At 43.1% G+C, this 16,788-nt stretch overlaps 1 protein-coding gene and 1 non-coding gene across 5 annotated transcripts in view; both read right to left on the bottom strand.

Moving 5' to 3' along the window:
• The window catches only part of Dip2b (DIP2 acetate--CoA ligase B (putative)), a 238,524-nt gene that overhangs the window by 8,904 nt on the left and 212,832 nt on the right, over positions 1-16,788 (bottom strand). For all 4 annotated transcript variants that reach the window (XM_087200086.1, XM_004862981.4, XM_004862979.4 and 1 more), the window contains 10 exons: positions 15,313-15,436; positions 14,120-14,241; positions 11,809-11,920; positions 9,653-9,762; positions 8,911-9,041; positions 6,708-6,876; positions 5,196-5,366; positions 3,964-4,025; positions 3,132-3,189; positions 732-806 (listed from right to left, as the gene is read on the bottom strand). In XM_087200086.1, the coding sequence (XP_087056212.1) occupies positions 732-806; positions 3,132-3,189; positions 3,964-4,025; positions 5,196-5,366; positions 6,708-6,876; positions 8,911-9,041; positions 9,653-9,762; positions 11,809-11,920; positions 14,120-14,241; positions 15,313-15,436 (1,134 nt within the window). The remainder of the gene's footprint in view (positions 1-731; positions 807-3,131; positions 3,190-3,963; positions 4,026-5,195; positions 5,367-6,707; positions 6,877-8,910; positions 9,042-9,652; positions 9,763-11,808; positions 11,921-14,119; positions 14,242-15,312; positions 15,437-16,788) is intronic.
• LOC147821524 (small nucleolar RNA U13) lies at positions 7,871-7,976 on the bottom strand. Its single transcript, XR_015446992.1, has one exon. It is a non-coding gene; the product is annotated as a small nucleolar RNA U13 (small nucleolar RNA).

The following is a 16,788-nucleotide window of genomic DNA, read 5'->3' as shown; positions in this document are numbered from 1 at the left end:
CCAGGGAGGTTAAGAAACTTCCTCAATGTTGAGAAGTTGATAATTTGGGGAGCCCAGCTCATCAGACTCCTCCCATTAAACAACAGGATCAAACATTAGCAACCCTCAAAGACCGGGGGAAAGAAAAGTCTTTTAGATTTTTTGTTTGTTTGTTTGTTTGTTTGTTTTTGGAGACAGGATCTCGCTATGTAGCTCAGGCTGGCTTTGAGCTCACAGCAATCCTGGCTCAGCCTCCCAAGGGCTGGGATGACAGACGTGTGCCACCATGCACAGCTCAAGAGATATTTTTATACTAATACAAAAATGGATTCATTTTGGAACATAATTACATGAATTTAAAAAATTGACTGCATGTGGCTTCTTCTAGTTCCAGGCATTCAAGGGGAGATTTGCCCCATTTCTTTGCCAGGTAAGTGGATGGCAGCGGACCAATCTCGGGCTAGTTCTGGTCTGGGAACCTGAACCATCTCCGGGCTCTAGTCTCAATCTCTCCCTTTGTTTTTGGTACCGGGGATCGAACTCGGGTCCTTGCGCTTGCACAGCAGGCGGCGAAACCCCTGAGCTAAGTCCCAGCCTCCACGCCTCTCCCTTTCTTTTTATTTCAGTCTCCCATCTTCCAGAAAAAGACTACTCACAATGAAGAAAGTGCTAAATCCGCTTGGCTTGCTTTCAGGATATAAGAACTAAAGTCTTAACTGACTTTTCAGAGTGAAATTGAAGATTATACCTACCTCGCCCAGGTGAGAGTCTCCAACAGGGCCTTTGGTCTCAGGATTAACAATAACTACTTTCACACCAGGTAAAATCTAAGAATCAAAGGGAAAATATAAAGATAGGGTAGTAATAACCTTTGGAATCTAGGAAGTTAAATCTATTTAATGAAATCTCATGAGCTCTAGAAAATGGGCAGCCAGGTGCTAGAGATGTGCGAGTGCCACAAAGGGAACGGCTATCAGTACGTGGCTGCCCCTCGGGGACAACTGCAGACACCTATTTTGCTCCTACTGAATCTCCCTCAGTTTTTTGGAGGCCAGAGGTCCATTAAGATTCACCCTAAAAAATAAAACAGAGGACCAATGTACAACTCTTTAGGGTGAAGAGAAGGTGCAGACTAGGAGCGTAACAGCCATGGAACTTTCTTTTCTCACCATCTACCTCTTCCACAGAACAACACAAAATCCCTTAAAACTGAAAGGGAGGGTGAGACTGAGAGACTCCATTCTGGCCATGAGCCAAGGAGCCAAAAGAGTGAGAGAGGTCAGGACAGAGGTGGCTCTGCAGGGGAATGGAGGATGTCTGTGTCCTGGGGTCTCGAAAGACCTCACGTGCCCAGGACCTTCCTCAGCAAAGGAAAGAAGAACCAGGTGTGGCCGGAGAACGGCTCAGGGCCAACCAAGAGAAAAGCCTCCGGGGTCCTGTGTATCATGCCCCCTTGCATCTCTTTTTATCGTGGGTTTCTAAAGCTTCAGGTTATTTGAGAAGCCCCACTGCGGTCATCTGAGCTTAAATAGGTGAAACCTCCAGGAAGGAAGGGAAGAGATGGCTCCCCCTAGGCTGCCCTGGGTCAGGTCCCTCAGGGCATATGCTGAGGCTCCCATTTGCACCTGACCAGCAGATCTGAGGAGGTAATAGCCACCTGCCAGGCTTCCTTACAGCACAGAGACACTGGAGTCAGTGCCCCACTCCAGAAACAGTAGGATCTCCTTATTTCCCTTTTACCTCGGCCTCCAGAATTACTGGGATGGATTCTAAGGGATTCACACTCTCTCAGCTGCTCTCCTTCCTTTTTTAAAAAAAACTGGTGGTACTGAGGATTGAGCCCATGACCTTCTCAATGGGCTACATCCCCAGCCCTGTTTTAGTTTTTTACTCTGAGACAAGTCTTACCTAAGTACCCATGTTAGGCTCAAACTTCTCATTCTCCTGGCTCAGCCTCCCAGAGCTCTGGGACCACAGGTGTGTGTCACCATGTCCAGCTTCAACTATCCTTAACCTCTGCCCCATCCAGACTTCTTTCAGTTTTAAATGTGCTATGTTTTCCTGTGATCTTACACTATATCACATCCACATCTGCACCTCTAGCTTTCTCCATGTGACATTAATAAAAATAAAACTGGCTCTTTTGAAGTGCTGTTCAGCTACCCACTTTGCAAATAATGAACACTGCATTTTGCTAATTTGTCAGGAAGAGTAATGGTGAATTTAAAAACTACCGAAATCAAAAAGGATCAAATCTAGTCTCCTGTTGTAGATAGCTAAGTTAATTAGGTATCTTGTAGGCAGTTAGACAGGGCTGCCCTCACCTCAAAGCGCCAGCCCTCCAGGAGCGAGCCAACACAGCTAGGAGCCCACATGGAGAACAATTGAGGCACGTTCACTGGTTAGCATTATAAAGAAGAAGAGAGGTACCACTTCCCCTAGAGGTAGATAATAGTGATTGATATTCTTTTTTTTTTTTTTTTTTTTGTACCAGGGATCGAACTTGGGACCTTGCGCTTGCGTGGCAGACGCCGGAACCACTGAGCTAAATCCCTGGGCCCAGTGATTGATATTCTATGTGTGAAATTCCTTGCCTGTGACTTGTTTTCCCACCTGACCCCCGTTTACTCAATGTTACCCGGGTGACTGTCCTTGTAACCTTACTGGTTGCTCACGGTTTTGCCCCACCTCAGGCCCACCTTGTAATTTTCCACTGGGTCCTAAAGTTTTGTCCCACTCTGCGCTCACCATGTGGCTTTGCCAGATAAAACACCTTTGAAAAGCAGGGTGGGCGGACAGCCCACTTTCCGGTCCCCCTCTGGCTCTCTTGGACAGAAGCTTTCTTTCTCTCCATCAATTTTTTCCTACTCTCAACCTCCGTTGTTCCTAGAATTCATTCTTCAATTTTAGAGAACATGAACTCACATTTCAGATATTTAGCAGGTTTGGGAGTTACATCTATTTCCCCCTATATCACTTCTACATGTACCGATATGAATTTTAAAGTGTTGCCTAAGCTGAAGCTGTTGAATTATCTCCAGATTTCAATTAAGTTTTGCCCTGGATACTAGCATCTCGCCGGGCTTCAGATCCCTCTAAAGCGACAGACCTCTCTGCAGAGCCTGTCCACCAAAGGCCGCAGAATACAGTACCTTTCCAGACTCTGACAGCAGCAGACTCTGGGGGGCTCCCCGCTCCACAAGACGAACCCTGCAGAACAGAAGTTACTGGACACAGCCTTTCTAAAAGTGATTTCATCATGTCTCCTGCCGTCCTGATACCCCTAACTGGTCTCTCCTCCCCACCGCTAGAGCAGGGTTTCTCAGACTGACAGCAGGAGTCAGGCAATTTTTTTGCTGTAGGGTGTTTAGCAACATCCCTGGCCTCTCCCACTAGATGTCAGCAGTGGCTCCCCTACTGTAATACCAAAAGTGCCTCCAGACATTGTCAAATGTTTCCAGAGTGAGAACACTGTGCACAAGTAATGTGCCACCTGTGCAGGACCGGGGGCCCAGCTGGGATGCATCAGAGGACATCAGTGAGTATGGCTCAGGAAGAGGGCACAGAGTCTCTGCCTGTGCTCAACTGGGACAGAAATAAAATCTAAGCTGAGAAGGCAAGCTTCTACCTGGTGAATTCAGATAAAACTCTGCTCTGCCTCATAGATCTTGTCTGTCTCATCTTATTATTTTTTTTTGTCTCATCTTATTTTTAAAGAAGAAAGTGACTATCATTTTAGTTTAATTCATATCAAATGTCACAAAATAGTACTAGATTTTTAGTATTAAAGAATAGTGCAGCAACTGTGAGAATTAAAGCTTTCTTTTATAAATGAAAATCTTTTCATGCATTAATGATAAAAATGAGCTCCTGCCCTCTTCCCAGACTCCTCTCAGAAGACGCAAACATAAAAGGAACAAGGGGAAATGCTGGTTTCCAGGGTGCAAACTCTGTACTAAGGAATGCATTAAGGCAGTGGCATACCTGTCATGTCTTAATGATTTCAGATCGACGTACACAGTAGTGGGATCAGGTCCTGACGTTCCCTAAAGAAAAACAAAGCAGTGAAATGTACATATAAATTTTTTTGGGGGGGGTACTGGGGATCGAACTCGGGTCCTTCTGCTTGCTAGGCAGGCGTTGGAACCACTGAGCTAAATCCCTGGCCCATATATATAAAATTTAAATAAAATATCTTTTCATATTTCACATGCTCAAATTGAGACATAGGTATTTTAGCTATATACATGCATTATCCAATTTTGAAAGCTCACTTTCTCTTCAATCAAGTGAGGCAGGGTGGAGTTAACAACTATAAGTGACTCAGCCTGGGAATCTAATTTCCCTTCCTCTCCTCCATCACAGGCTGCAGCAGCACTGAAGCATTACCAAGCCAGGGAGGGTTTCCATTTCTGGCCCAGGGATTTTCTTTTTTTCATCTGAGGCAGGGCCTCATTATGAAGCCTGGGCTGGTCTCAAACTTGTGCAGATCCTCCTGCCTCAGCCTCCTGAGTGCTGGGATTATAGGTGTGTACCACCATGCCCAGGTCTGGCTCAGGGATTTTCAAAATCAACACCAGCCCTAGCTGAGAGTAAGAGGCCCTAATGGGGCTCCATGGTGGAAGTACCACAACACTTCCTGAAATTACTTAACTATGGGCACAGAAGACCTGCAAGTATCTACCTGCATATGCCACCCTCTTTCACTCAGGCTCATCCATGCCTATTGTCTGCTTTATTAGCTTCTAGCCTGCATAAAGTCAGACTTAGTTCCAGTCCCTTTTCTGTTATTTACCCACAAAGAATAACATGGCCAAGTTGCCATCTAACTGGAAAAGAGAATAAGAGTGCAGGTTTATTTGTGCATTTGGGGAAAAAAAGTGTAAAATACAGAGAAGATGGAAAACCAGGTCAGATATAAATAAAACCCAAATAGGGTGTTCCAAATAGGACTCAGCCTTCTGGCTCATCACACACCACACCAGTAATACTAAGAGAAAGCATTTACACTGCTTCTTGCCTGTCAGCTTCTCCCCACGCTCTGATCTAGTAACTCAGTGATGCCACAACCCACCTTGGGAAGTATGAAACTATCATATCCATTTTACAGATGAGCAAAATGAGGCACAGAGCAGGCAAAGTAAAAAGCCTCAAGTCCCATCACAAGTGAGCCTAGGCTTGCAGCTGTGTTAGCAAACAAGACTTGGTAATATCACCTGTAAACATATCGCTACATTGACTCTGGATCCAAAAGTGGTGCTGACAGCCCGAGGAGACAGACCAATGTCTTTAAAGAGCTTGGAGAAGGACTGCTGGAGGGTGATGCGGGGCCGCTCCTCTGCCACCACCACACAGGTCCGGATGCAGGACAGGTTGATCCCTCTTGTCTGTAAGACATTCAGTACACAGGCTAAGGTGGCAGGGTCAGCAGAGAGCTTAAGAGCCACTGCTCTCTTCAGTGAAGAAAAGCCAAGGAACTTTTTTTTTTTTTTTTTTAAACCTCTGACATGCAGAGAAAAGCAGCTTTCAGAAAAGAAAATGCAAGACACATTCCTTTAAAATTATCACATGAGCTTCAGCCATTTCCAGCTAAATGGATGCACCCTGAGACAATACTCTTCATACTCTTAAGTGAAATAAATCAGACACACACGGTTAAATACCACATTGTTTCTCTGGTGTGAGAAACCAAAAGAAGGACTGAAATGTATGATGGATGTTGGGAAATGGGAAGAAGGTGTTCAAATGGGAAGGGGAAGAACGGAGGAGGGAGGGAGAAAGGAAGGAAGGGACAAGGAAAACAGTGAAAACAGAAAAAATGGAAACAAGCTTTGTACATAGGGAGGGGAGGGAGCTTGGGAGGGGGGGATAAAATAAATTTATTAAAAAAAATAAATCACTATCATGGGCAAAGGTGCTCATTCTTTATTCCTTTCTTCTTTCATCTAAAAACCACGGGCTTTCCAACAATACATCTTTATTATCCCCCCACCCCGTACCAGGGATCAGCCCAGGGCCTTGCACTTTTGAGGCAGGCACAGTGCCACTGAGCTAAATCCCCAGCCCTGTTATTCCCCATTTCTGAACCTTAGGTTTCTCTCTATTTGCTGGGACTAAGAGAACCTGGGTATCTAATCTCATTTCTAGTTTTCCTTCCTGAAGTCATATTTCTCTATTAAAGACAATTCGGCGTTTTTTGGCTTTCTCATGTGATAGCCAGAAATATGCTCCTTGTAGTATGTACATGAACCAACTCCCCATGATGAAGGTCATCATTATATATTGTAAACAGGTATTAATTTTTAAACTTAAAAAAACCAGAACCCTTGGAGACACATTTTAGGGAACTGTCCTTATCTTTGGGGCCACCTCCAATCTCAAATTTTTGAGGCTTCAAATTATACCGGGGAAATTCTGCTGGAGGTCACAGTTTCCTTTTATCTTTACATGAAGTCATTTTCATTCAGCTCTCAACGAATCTCATCTTTTTCACTAAAAAGTTAGAATCTGTTTAGACCCTGAAAGAGTACATTAAATTAGTAAAATGAAAGATTTAAAATTTCCTGAGTTTATAGAATACCCATTTAAATGTCTGGCTAGAAAAAGGCAGGTAAATGTGTCTGCTAAACTCTACTCTGTTATTATCATGCCCTGGCTCATTTCTCTAAAAGCTCTTAGGACTTATTTAGTCAAGGTTTCTTAGGTTCTTTGTTGTGGCTGCAACTTACCTTTAGTACCTCCACTTGGTTTCCCAGCCCTTTAGTGCAAAGCTCCATTACAGAATAGGAGCAGAAGGTATCCCTTATTTTGTACTGGTTGACTGTGGCAAGCCAGAGAAAAAGGTTGTTTTCTAACTCCATAGGAGGAATTAAGATGGATTGGTGACCTGAATAGACACTGGAATGAAGAAAGGCAAGAACTAACGTTATTAATTCGTCCTAGACACCTCATTTTAGAACACTACCAATTCAACAAATATTTACTGTGTGGGAAGGACAGTGGACAGTCACATTAGATCTAAACATCTAAGAATCAGCCTTGTTCCTATGCAACTCACAAGACATAGTAACCATAAAATAGAGCAGACTGTGGTAGGTGTGGTAACTGAGCTGTGAATAAAGGACATTGAGTTCATAGAATACAGAGCAATTCATTCAAAATGAGAAAGTTGGATGGGGCTGGTTGTGTCACTCAGTAGGAGGCATCTGAGCTGGGGTTTAAAGAATGAGGAAGAATTGAGTGGCTGGAAGAAGTGGGGAGGACAGGGAAGGTATTCCAGGAAAAGGGACAGAGTATCCAAAGGCAGGGAATTATGGAGCATGCATAGGTTAGAAATAGCATTCCTGGGCTGGGGATTTAGCTCAGTGGCACTGCACCTGCCTCGCAACAGCAAGGTCCTGAGTTCAATCCCTGGTACCAAAAAAAAAAAGAAAGAAATAGCATTCCAGTGGAATCCTGAAGCACAGGGAGTAAGGCTAAAAAGGCTGGGGCCAAACTGAAAGGGCTTCACAAGCCTATGAAGGAGGTGAGATTAAACCCTTCAAGGGTGATTTTAGTTGAAGCAAAACCAGCAGCTGGGGTAGAGATTAGAGACACAAGCCACTGGAGGCTGAAGGCTGAGAGGAAAGGCTGTAGCAAGCTACTGACAACAATACCAATGAGGGACTGTGCGGGCTTGAATCCCAATAGCTCGACTAGGATAAAAAGAGAGGAATGGCATAGCCACGTAGCACAGGTGTACTCTGCAGCCATGAAGTCTAAACTTCCTAAACCCTGGTATAGAGCAGAATCACTACAAGCTCAGGAAGCCTGAATTTAAAATGTACTGGCATTGTGGTTGTCACCTCTGGAGAGCTAAATCTGGGGAAGCCTCATTAATTATTCTTTTCCACATCAGATGACAAAGGCGTCAACACTGTAACAAGGTTTGAGGGAGACACTTCTCACACACAATAGTGTGAAAACCCAATCATCACATTTATGATCCACAAAATGATTTGTTTTTGTTTTGTTCACAGATTCACAATGGGGCCATAATTTGTACGATAGTCCCACTGGGGACTTTTCATTATTTTTACTAATAAAAAGACCAATAAAAGGGATTACAGTGTTTGTAGCCAGGGATTTAACTCAGTGGTTCTGCCGCCTGTCTTGCAAACACAAGGACCCGAGTTCAATCCCCGGCACCAAAATAAATAAATAAATAAATTAATTAATTAAATAAAGTAAAATAAAATGAAATAAAATAAAATTTATAGTGTTTGTATCACCAGTGATACAAGCCATTCAATGGGACCATCATATGTGTACCACCAGCGGTTCAAGCTGGTGAAGCATGTCAAAGACAACTGATTCTTATAGAAAGACCAGTATAGAACAACTGAGCCAAAGAATATGACATTTAATTATGAATGTCATAAACATATAGAAGTTGAAGATTGCTCACATTTCATTTGCAAAGCATTCATAAAGTCCACAGGAAATGAAAATACAAGTCTAAGATAAAGCCCCTGGGGCAGATGACAGAAGGAGCTGGAATTTGCTATTCAAGAAGCAATCTGGCCAGGGCACACATGCTACTTTCCAGGCACATGCTATCATCAAATCCCACTACGCTCCTTCCTGCCAAGCCTAGGGGGTATATGCTGGCTGTCAAAGCATGTCATATTCCACCCAAGTTATCATCCTACCATCTGGCTTTGCTTCTAAGACAAGAATTATAGGGAGAAGCACAGAACAGGTAACAGAATAACTGCCATTTTATATGAGGTATAAAACAGAAGAGAAGAAAAAGGGAATCCAGACAATACCAGACAACTCAGAGAAACAGCCTTTTACTAAAAACCGTAGCAAATTAAAGGAGCAAAAGGAAAGATGACCTGGTTATAGCAGCCCCAAAGTATTCCGTGTCTTTGACTTTTCCATCCTTACCTGCAGAGACACCAGAGTGCAAAGCCAAGTCCACAGTAAGGGTCAAGGCAGATGGCGATCTGCCGAGAAGAATACAACTCACACTGGAGCTTGATGGCTCTACAGAGAGCATTAACTGCAGAGTGGGACATCTAGAAAGGAAGGAACATGGAACAGGATGCAAGTGACATCCCACACACAGGGAAACAGCTCTGAAAAGTTTCAATTCCCCAAACTCCTCAAGTGATGGATATTTTTATTGCCTTAAAACTTAATCCAGGGCCAGGGATTTAGCTCAGTGGTTCCGCCGCCTGCCTTAATCCAAATCTAAATTAGGGCAACATATTTCTGTTCACTAGTTAATACTGAACTTTATGATATATCAGTCTATGATTGCATAGTGACCTTAACTAGAACTTGTAACATCAGTTAGCTTTTATGCTAGGGTCAGACACTTCATAATACAATTCCTTGGGATAACTTATTCCAGAAGAGCCAATGCTTTTTTTTTTTTTGGTACCTGGGGATCAAACTCAGGACCTTGTGCTTGCGAGGCAGGTGGTGGAACCACTGAGCTAAATATCCACCCTGAGCCAATGCTTTTATTTAAATATAGCAGGGACCCTTGATCCTCCGCCTACTGGCCTCTAGTTCAACCATGGGGCCTCTGCATGAGTCTCGGGTCAGTGGTCATCTCTATTTATGGCAGCCAGGCATCTGACCAGCTTTTGGCAAGTGAGTGCATACATCCAGCCTGCTTTACCTTCACTCCAGTAAGCATGCCAGTCGTGGAGACACTGAAATCAAGATATGCCAACATCTCAGGAGTGGGTGGTTTATACAGCTGAGGTAACCTTTTCCTGGGTAAATCATCTGCAATGAAAAGAAACAAACTCAGTGTCATTAGTCATGCTGGAACATGAAAACCATTGCTCTTCAACTGGTCTTCTGTTATGCTTCTGTTAGGCTCTGCTATGGCCAAATTTAGCTTCTGAGATTTATGAAAGCTTGGGTTTCTTGTATTTAACCAAGCAGCTCATGAATTTCACTCTGAGGTGGGATGGGGTTGAGGACACCACTAGAAAATATAAATAAGCAAATCTACATCAGGTGAATTCATTTAACAGAGGTTAGTAAGGGGTAATATAGCATAGTAATAAGCAGGCTGCTGGTCTTCAAATCTCGGCTCTATTTGATGAGCTATGTGACCTTGTGCTTGCAAGGCAGGTGGTGGAACCACTGAGCTAAATTCCCGACCCATGGGCCTTTTAAATTTTGAGATAGGGTTTGGCCAAATCACTCAGGTGACCAAGATGGGTTTGAACTTACAAACCTCGTCCCTCAGTCTCCCAGGTGCTGGGATTATAGGTGTACACCACAATGGCTGGCTGCTCCTTTTTAGTAAATATCACCTAAAATTCACATGTGTTACAGTTTTGAAATTATTTTCAGATCATATGATAGACCTTCTCAATAAGCACGTCAGTCAGTTAGGGAGGCAGTATTTAGGAAAGGATCATCCCAGTCAAGGTTATACAGGCAGCAAGCTCTAGTGAAGCTCACACCCAAGTCTTGTGACTTCTGGTCCAATACTGAATCAACTATGTTGGCTCTAGAAGTCAAGGTCAGACTATATCAGTATTTCATATGGCCCTACATGTATACACAGCCACAGCTGGCATGATATCCTAACTGCCTTTGGATGACACCAAAAGTAACAGCAAGATACTTTTTTTTGGTACTGGGGATTGAACTCGGGACCTTGCATTTGCCAGGCTGGCACTGGAACCACTGAGCTAAATCCCTGGCCCACTTTATTTTTTTAAAAAGTTTATTTGTTTGCTCTTTTGATTGATTGATTTTGGAGTTAGGGTTTCACTATGTAGCCCAGGCTGGTCTTGAATTTGTGGCAATCCTCCTGCTGCAACACTCCAAGGGCGGGATTATAGGCATGTGCAAGATCTTATTTATTTTTGAGGCAAGGTCTCACTAAATTGCTAAGTTGCCCAGTATAGGCATGAACTTATGATTTTCCTGCCTCAGACTCCCAGAGTGCTGGGATTATAGTTGTGCACCATCACGCCTGGCCAAATACTTTGGTTGAAGAACTCCTGGAGTACTATGAGCTGGTTCTTTGGATCTGGTTACTGTCCAGTCCTTAGGTCCCACAAGCTGAATATTAGCTTTTGTCTTTCTTCAAAAATGAAGAAATAAAGCCCTTCTAAGCATAAACTAAAGATGTCCATGTCCACTAAGCCAGCACTGCAGAAAATACTTAAAGGAATGCTATCCACAGAAGAGGAAGAGTAGATAAGATAGGAATTAACAGATACATACCTTTCCATCCTAACTGTGAAATGTAAATGGTCTTAATTCTCTAATTAAAACACGTGGACTGGCAGATTAGATTAAAAAATGAGACCTTTGACTTGTAACTTACTGTTAACTTCGTGAGGACTAAGTGTGTAGTTACCAGGCTGGATTCCTTAGTAGACCAAATCTTTTGTCTGAAGTGTGTTGAGCTATCTTGGTGTTTAAAGGAATATTTGTTATAATAGCTTGAGTTTTCCTCTTGTAGGATCTCCTTTTTAAAACTTTTCCCCTGTAGTTTCAACTCTGCATGTACTAGGCTTCTAGAAATAAGTTAAACAACTTGATGGCAGAAACTCCATGGGGTTTGTTTTCCAAAGAAAAGTATTGTTTAGAGGAATAAACTAAACTCCCCCCCCCCCAAAAAAAAAATTAAAAAAAATGAGACCCAACTCTGCTGCTTGCAAGGTTTTCTCTCTGCCTTAGCAGATGGAATGCGTTTCAACATGAAAGACATACAAATGTGCCTGGCATGAGAATGTAGAAAATCCCAGGTGGCGAATGTTCTTGCTTCCGAAACAGCTCTGGAGAAAGGACTCTTCCTCTCACCTGTATCGATGATGGTCGGCCAGGTTTTCACATCCACAGCTGCAGCCGCCTCCCGGGACCTTAGTAACCTCATTAGGGTCTGGGTGGTAAGAATACAAGCTGCTTTGCTAACCTAGAAATGAGACAGACAGCAATAAGCAGCTCTGGCTGCTACTAAAAGCAACTTGCATAGGGTACTGGACAAGGTACTATTAACTTTTCAAAGATCAGGGTTGGTGTTTGCCTTGGCACTTTTACTACTGTAAATGTGTAATGCTTAATTCTCTTGAAATGAAAGACTTTTTCCCAAGCAACAAGTTGTAGCTTACAATAGTGATTCTTAAATATTTTAGTTATACTCTCAGTATGTATCCTGCAATCCCAGATTTCATTAAGCCCCGAAAATAATGACTTCTTTATGCTCGGGGAATGAAAGGAGCGAGATACACACATGTAGAGCCATGTGTGCCACAGCTTAGTGCAGGGAGACGGAGCAGCCTGAGCGCTGCACTCCTCACAGGACACAGATTCAGACACAAGCCCATGGACACTGAGCCTGGCCTGGGATGTGTGAAATGCAAATCAACAGAAAGAAACTCCTCTTCCGGCTTTCCTGGTCCACTTTGTAGGCTATAATAAGGGCATTTGGCTGAATCAAACTGTATAATAAAATCAATCATGATGAACATGGCTTTTATGCTGCTAACAGAACAGTAATTCTCAGAGAAACAAACATTAAGTAAATTAGAATTCTGTAACCTTTCAGTCCATTGGCCAACACTGCCTTGTGCTTTAATGCACATGAGGATATGGTGCCATAGAGAAGTATTTAATTTCAATTCTTAAATCTGGTAAAAACTTTATCACATATTCCAGAATAAGGTTTTGATGTCTTTTATCTTGCAGTGCTGAGGATCAAATGGAGGGATTTGCTCATGCTAGATGAGCACTCTACTGATGTATGCCCCCCAAGCCTTGGACATTTTTTTGGGGTATGGGGGATTGAACTCAGGACCTTGTACTTGTGAGGCAGACACGGTGCCACTGAGCTAAATCCCTGGGCTCCTGGACATCTTTTTTCTTTTGCAGTACTGGGGATTAAACCCAGGGCCTTCACACTGAGCTATATGCCTATCCTCCCCCCTTTTAAGACAGGGTCACTAAATCACTAAGTGCCCCAGGTAGGGGTCAAATTTATGTTCCTCTTGCCTCAGTTTCCCAGAGTATTGGGATTACATGCCTGTGCTACCACACCCAGACTTGGACATCTTTTTTTTTTTTTTTGGTGCGGTACTGGGGATTGAACTCAGGACCTTGCACTTTCGAGGCAGGTGCACTGAGCTAACTCTCCAGCCCCTAACTGGACATCTTTTAATGCTACACCAACTGAATTTACAAAACTAAACTAAAAGTGATCTGACACTGGGGAGAATTCAGAGTTTGGTGTGTGAAATTACACTGCTTATCGTAGAGGAGAAATAACAGACAGATAACATGTTTTATGAAGGAGAGGACAAGTTTTAGGGATAATTATTAATGACGGCTTTAGCTCCTTAATGTTCAGGATTAATATCCACAATTCCATATCTCACTAATAACTATTTTCTTACAGTTTCTTTACTGAGTAACAAGGGTTACTTTGGCCGGATTAAAGAACAGGAGATAGGCTATTTATTTATTTATTTATTAGGAGATAGGTTTTATGAGAAAAATTTGACTTTTTGTTGGCAATCCCAGGGACTGAAAACCAGGGCCTTTGCACTAAAATCATTCCCAGCCCTTTTACTAATCTTTTTTTTTGCGACAAGATATCACTATATAGATAGTTCAGGCTGGTCTTAAACTCACTATGTAACCCGGACCAGCCTCAAATTTATAGTGATCCTCCTGCCTCAGCCTCCTGAGTGCTGGGATTACTGATGAGCCTACCATATCCAGCTTACTTTTTCTATTTTTAAGATGAAGTTTTGGTAAGTTGCCCACACTGAGCTCAAACTTGCCATCCTCCTGCCTCAGCCTCCTTCAGTGCTAGGATTATAGACACTGTCCGCCATGCCTAGCTAAAATTTTACTTTTGGGGGTGGGGTGTTGAGACAAGGTCTCACTGGGCAGTCTAGGCTAGCCTTCAACTCACTATGTAGCCCAGGCTGGCCTTGAACTCATGGTGACACTGTCTCAGCCTCCTCAATGCTGGAATCACAGGCATGCACCACCACGCCCAACAAAACTTGACTTCTTGACCCAACAAAACTGAGAAATTATTAAGGCTCCTTAGTTGTTTGAATCTGGGCTTCATGAGATAAGGACAAAGCAAGGTACACTTGACACTTACATCAACAATCATACGGACAGTAGGCAATGTGGCAGTAAGGTTCTGGGCGTGAGGCGGTCTGACGGTCACAGGTATACACCCTGCATACAGGCAGCCGTAGAATGCAGCAATCAACTCGATGCCTGTAAAACAGAGGCACGGTCAGAGGTCACTTAGCTGCTAGTATCACTAAGAAGTTGGGTGTGGTGGTGCAGGCCTGTTTTCTCAGCACTTGGGAGGCTGAGGCAGGAGGATCTCTGTGAGTTCGAGGCCAGTCTGATCTACACAGCGAGATTGTCTCCAAACTAAAACCAAAAAAACCCAACAACAAAACAAAAAACTAGCCCCCCCTAACAGTATCACTAAGAAATTAAATGCAGACCTTCCAAAACCAGTTTATGAAATCAAGCCAGATGGGTTGAACCACAATTTAACAAGATACCAGCAGAAGAAAATTTAAAAATTAAAGGAAATTGATAGTGAAGAAGCATATAAAACAAAACTACAGGCCAGGGATTTAGCTCAGTGGTTCCATTGCCTGCCTTGCAAGCGCAAGGACCGGAGTTCAATCCCCGGTACCAAAAAAGCCCCCCAAAACCCAAAAAAACAAAACTACAGAGAGAAGCCAAGAATAAATAGTGAAGGAGAAATCAGAAGTAAACTTCTGATAAACACTTGAAGATATGTTAATGTTATTAACTGACATTACTTAGAAAAAATAACTGCAAAAATCAGGGATGCCTCACTAGAGGAATAAAAGGATAGAAAAAGCAGAGACAGGAAAACCTAAGCTTTCATTTAATATTTAGAAGGCTGCTACAGAAAAAGCAACTGGACTTCTCAGATGTCGCTGTATCAAAGGGGGTGAACTTTAGAGGTGTGCACCACTGTGCCTGGCCTCAGAGCACCTGTTTTGAGGATTCCCAAAAGTCAGATAGTTTAAGTATTAATTTACTCACTCACGAATTCAATATTTACTGGGTGCCTTTTGTGCCGAGTACTGATAATGGAAGTCTAGGTAAAGCAGATATGGTTCTAGCAGAGCCATTACATGCAAAACTCTGAGGGACTCGGTCTTAGCAGCCTGGTGCTCTTGGTACTGGGAATGCACTGTTTCTGGGGCTGCAGACGCTGACCCTGAGTTCTGTCCTCTCCTCTGTACGGAGGTGAGTAACGGAGCCTGGGGTCTAGTTTACCAATAACCTAATACTTACCGGGTGGGTAAAGCAACACCACATTGTCTCCTGCATTTAGATGTCCTTTGTCACCCAGGACTGATGCAGTCCTCTCCGCTCGCTTATGAAGCTGAAGACAGCTGGCTGTGCACACAGTAGTTCCCTTTAAGTGGAGAAAAGGACAAGCTGATCAAAGCTCAGTAAGGTGGGTGGATGTGGCTCATATCCCTAATACCAAGCACTCCGGGAGGCAGAAGCAAGAGGATCACAAGTTACAGCCCAGCCCAGGCAACTTAGTGTAAAAAGGTAGAGTGGCGAGGGATGCAGCTCAGAGGGAAGGCCCTGGATTCAATTCCGAATGCCACAGAATGAACAAGTACCTCAACCAGCCAAACAAAAAGCTCAGTGAGGAAATAAATATGGCAAATACAGCCAACATGACATACTACCTAAAAGGCCTGTGCTTTAGAAGATTATCCTTTGTCAGTCATTAGTGAAAATTCCCCTAGTATCAAAAGCCAGGTGTGGCAGCTATGCATGGTGGCACACACCTGTAATCTCAGCTCTCTGGAGGCTGAGGCAGGAGGATCGCTGAGTTTGAGGCCAGCCTGGGCTACATAGTGAGTTCAAAGCCAGCCTAAACTACATAGCAAGATCCTGTCTCAAAAAACAAAACAGAACAGGGGCCGGGGATTTAGCTCAGTGGTTCCAGCACCTGCCTCACAAGCACAAGGTCCCACGTTCAATCTCTGGTACCAAAACAGAACAAACAAACAAAAAGGCAGGTGGGAGATTTCCTTCCTTTTTCAATGTCTGTAGGTACTCAGGGTATATGAACATTACTTTAAATCAAATATATTTATTTATTTAAAGTTTTTCCTGCTTAAAGTGATTTAAAAAATACATAATTCTTTAAAAAATAAATTTTATGTGAGGAAGTAAGAGTAGAGTGAAATTAAAGGAACTCAAAGTAGAGTAGAATGAGGAGGGCAGGAAAAGTGAGGTCGAGATAGTTAAGTGCTGACCCCAAGGGTCACATCCATTTGCTATGTATAAAACACAAATTTGGCTCTGAGTTTACTAATAGTAAAGATGTAAACAAAAACAGTCATCAGAGTCTACCAGCTAATAATAAAGATTAGGAGATGAGAAATGGGTCAACTTTTCTGGATCCTGAAAATAATTTTTGTGGACCTTCATAAACTTGTACTGAGCTAAGCTTTTTTTTTTTTTTTTTTTTTAATAAGTAGGAAAACTTTATTGAAAGAAAGAAAGCTTCTGTCTAAGAGAGACAGAAGGAGGACCACAAAGTGGGTTGCCCCTGTACTGAGCTAAGCTTTTGAAGCCCTTCCTCTTGTAAAACATGGCACATGTAAGGGAAAGTACAAAACATACACGCAGTTTGATGAAAAGCTATCAAGCCAGCATCAGTGTAAGCACCAGCTGACAAGGGAGGACCACCCTGGCAGCTCAAAAGCACCCACAGGTCCCCCACTCACAGCCCTCTTTCCCTCC

This window comes from Heterocephalus glaber, unplaced genomic scaffold (genome assembly GCF_053883595.1).
Source record: "Heterocephalus glaber isolate CG9 unplaced genomic scaffold, H.glaber_assembly_v1.0 deba00001733, whole genome shotgun sequence".
Taxonomy (NCBI): Eukaryota; Metazoa; Chordata; class Mammalia; order Rodentia; family Bathyergidae; genus Heterocephalus; species Heterocephalus glaber.
This window is presented reverse-complemented; position numbering and strand designations above follow the sequence as displayed.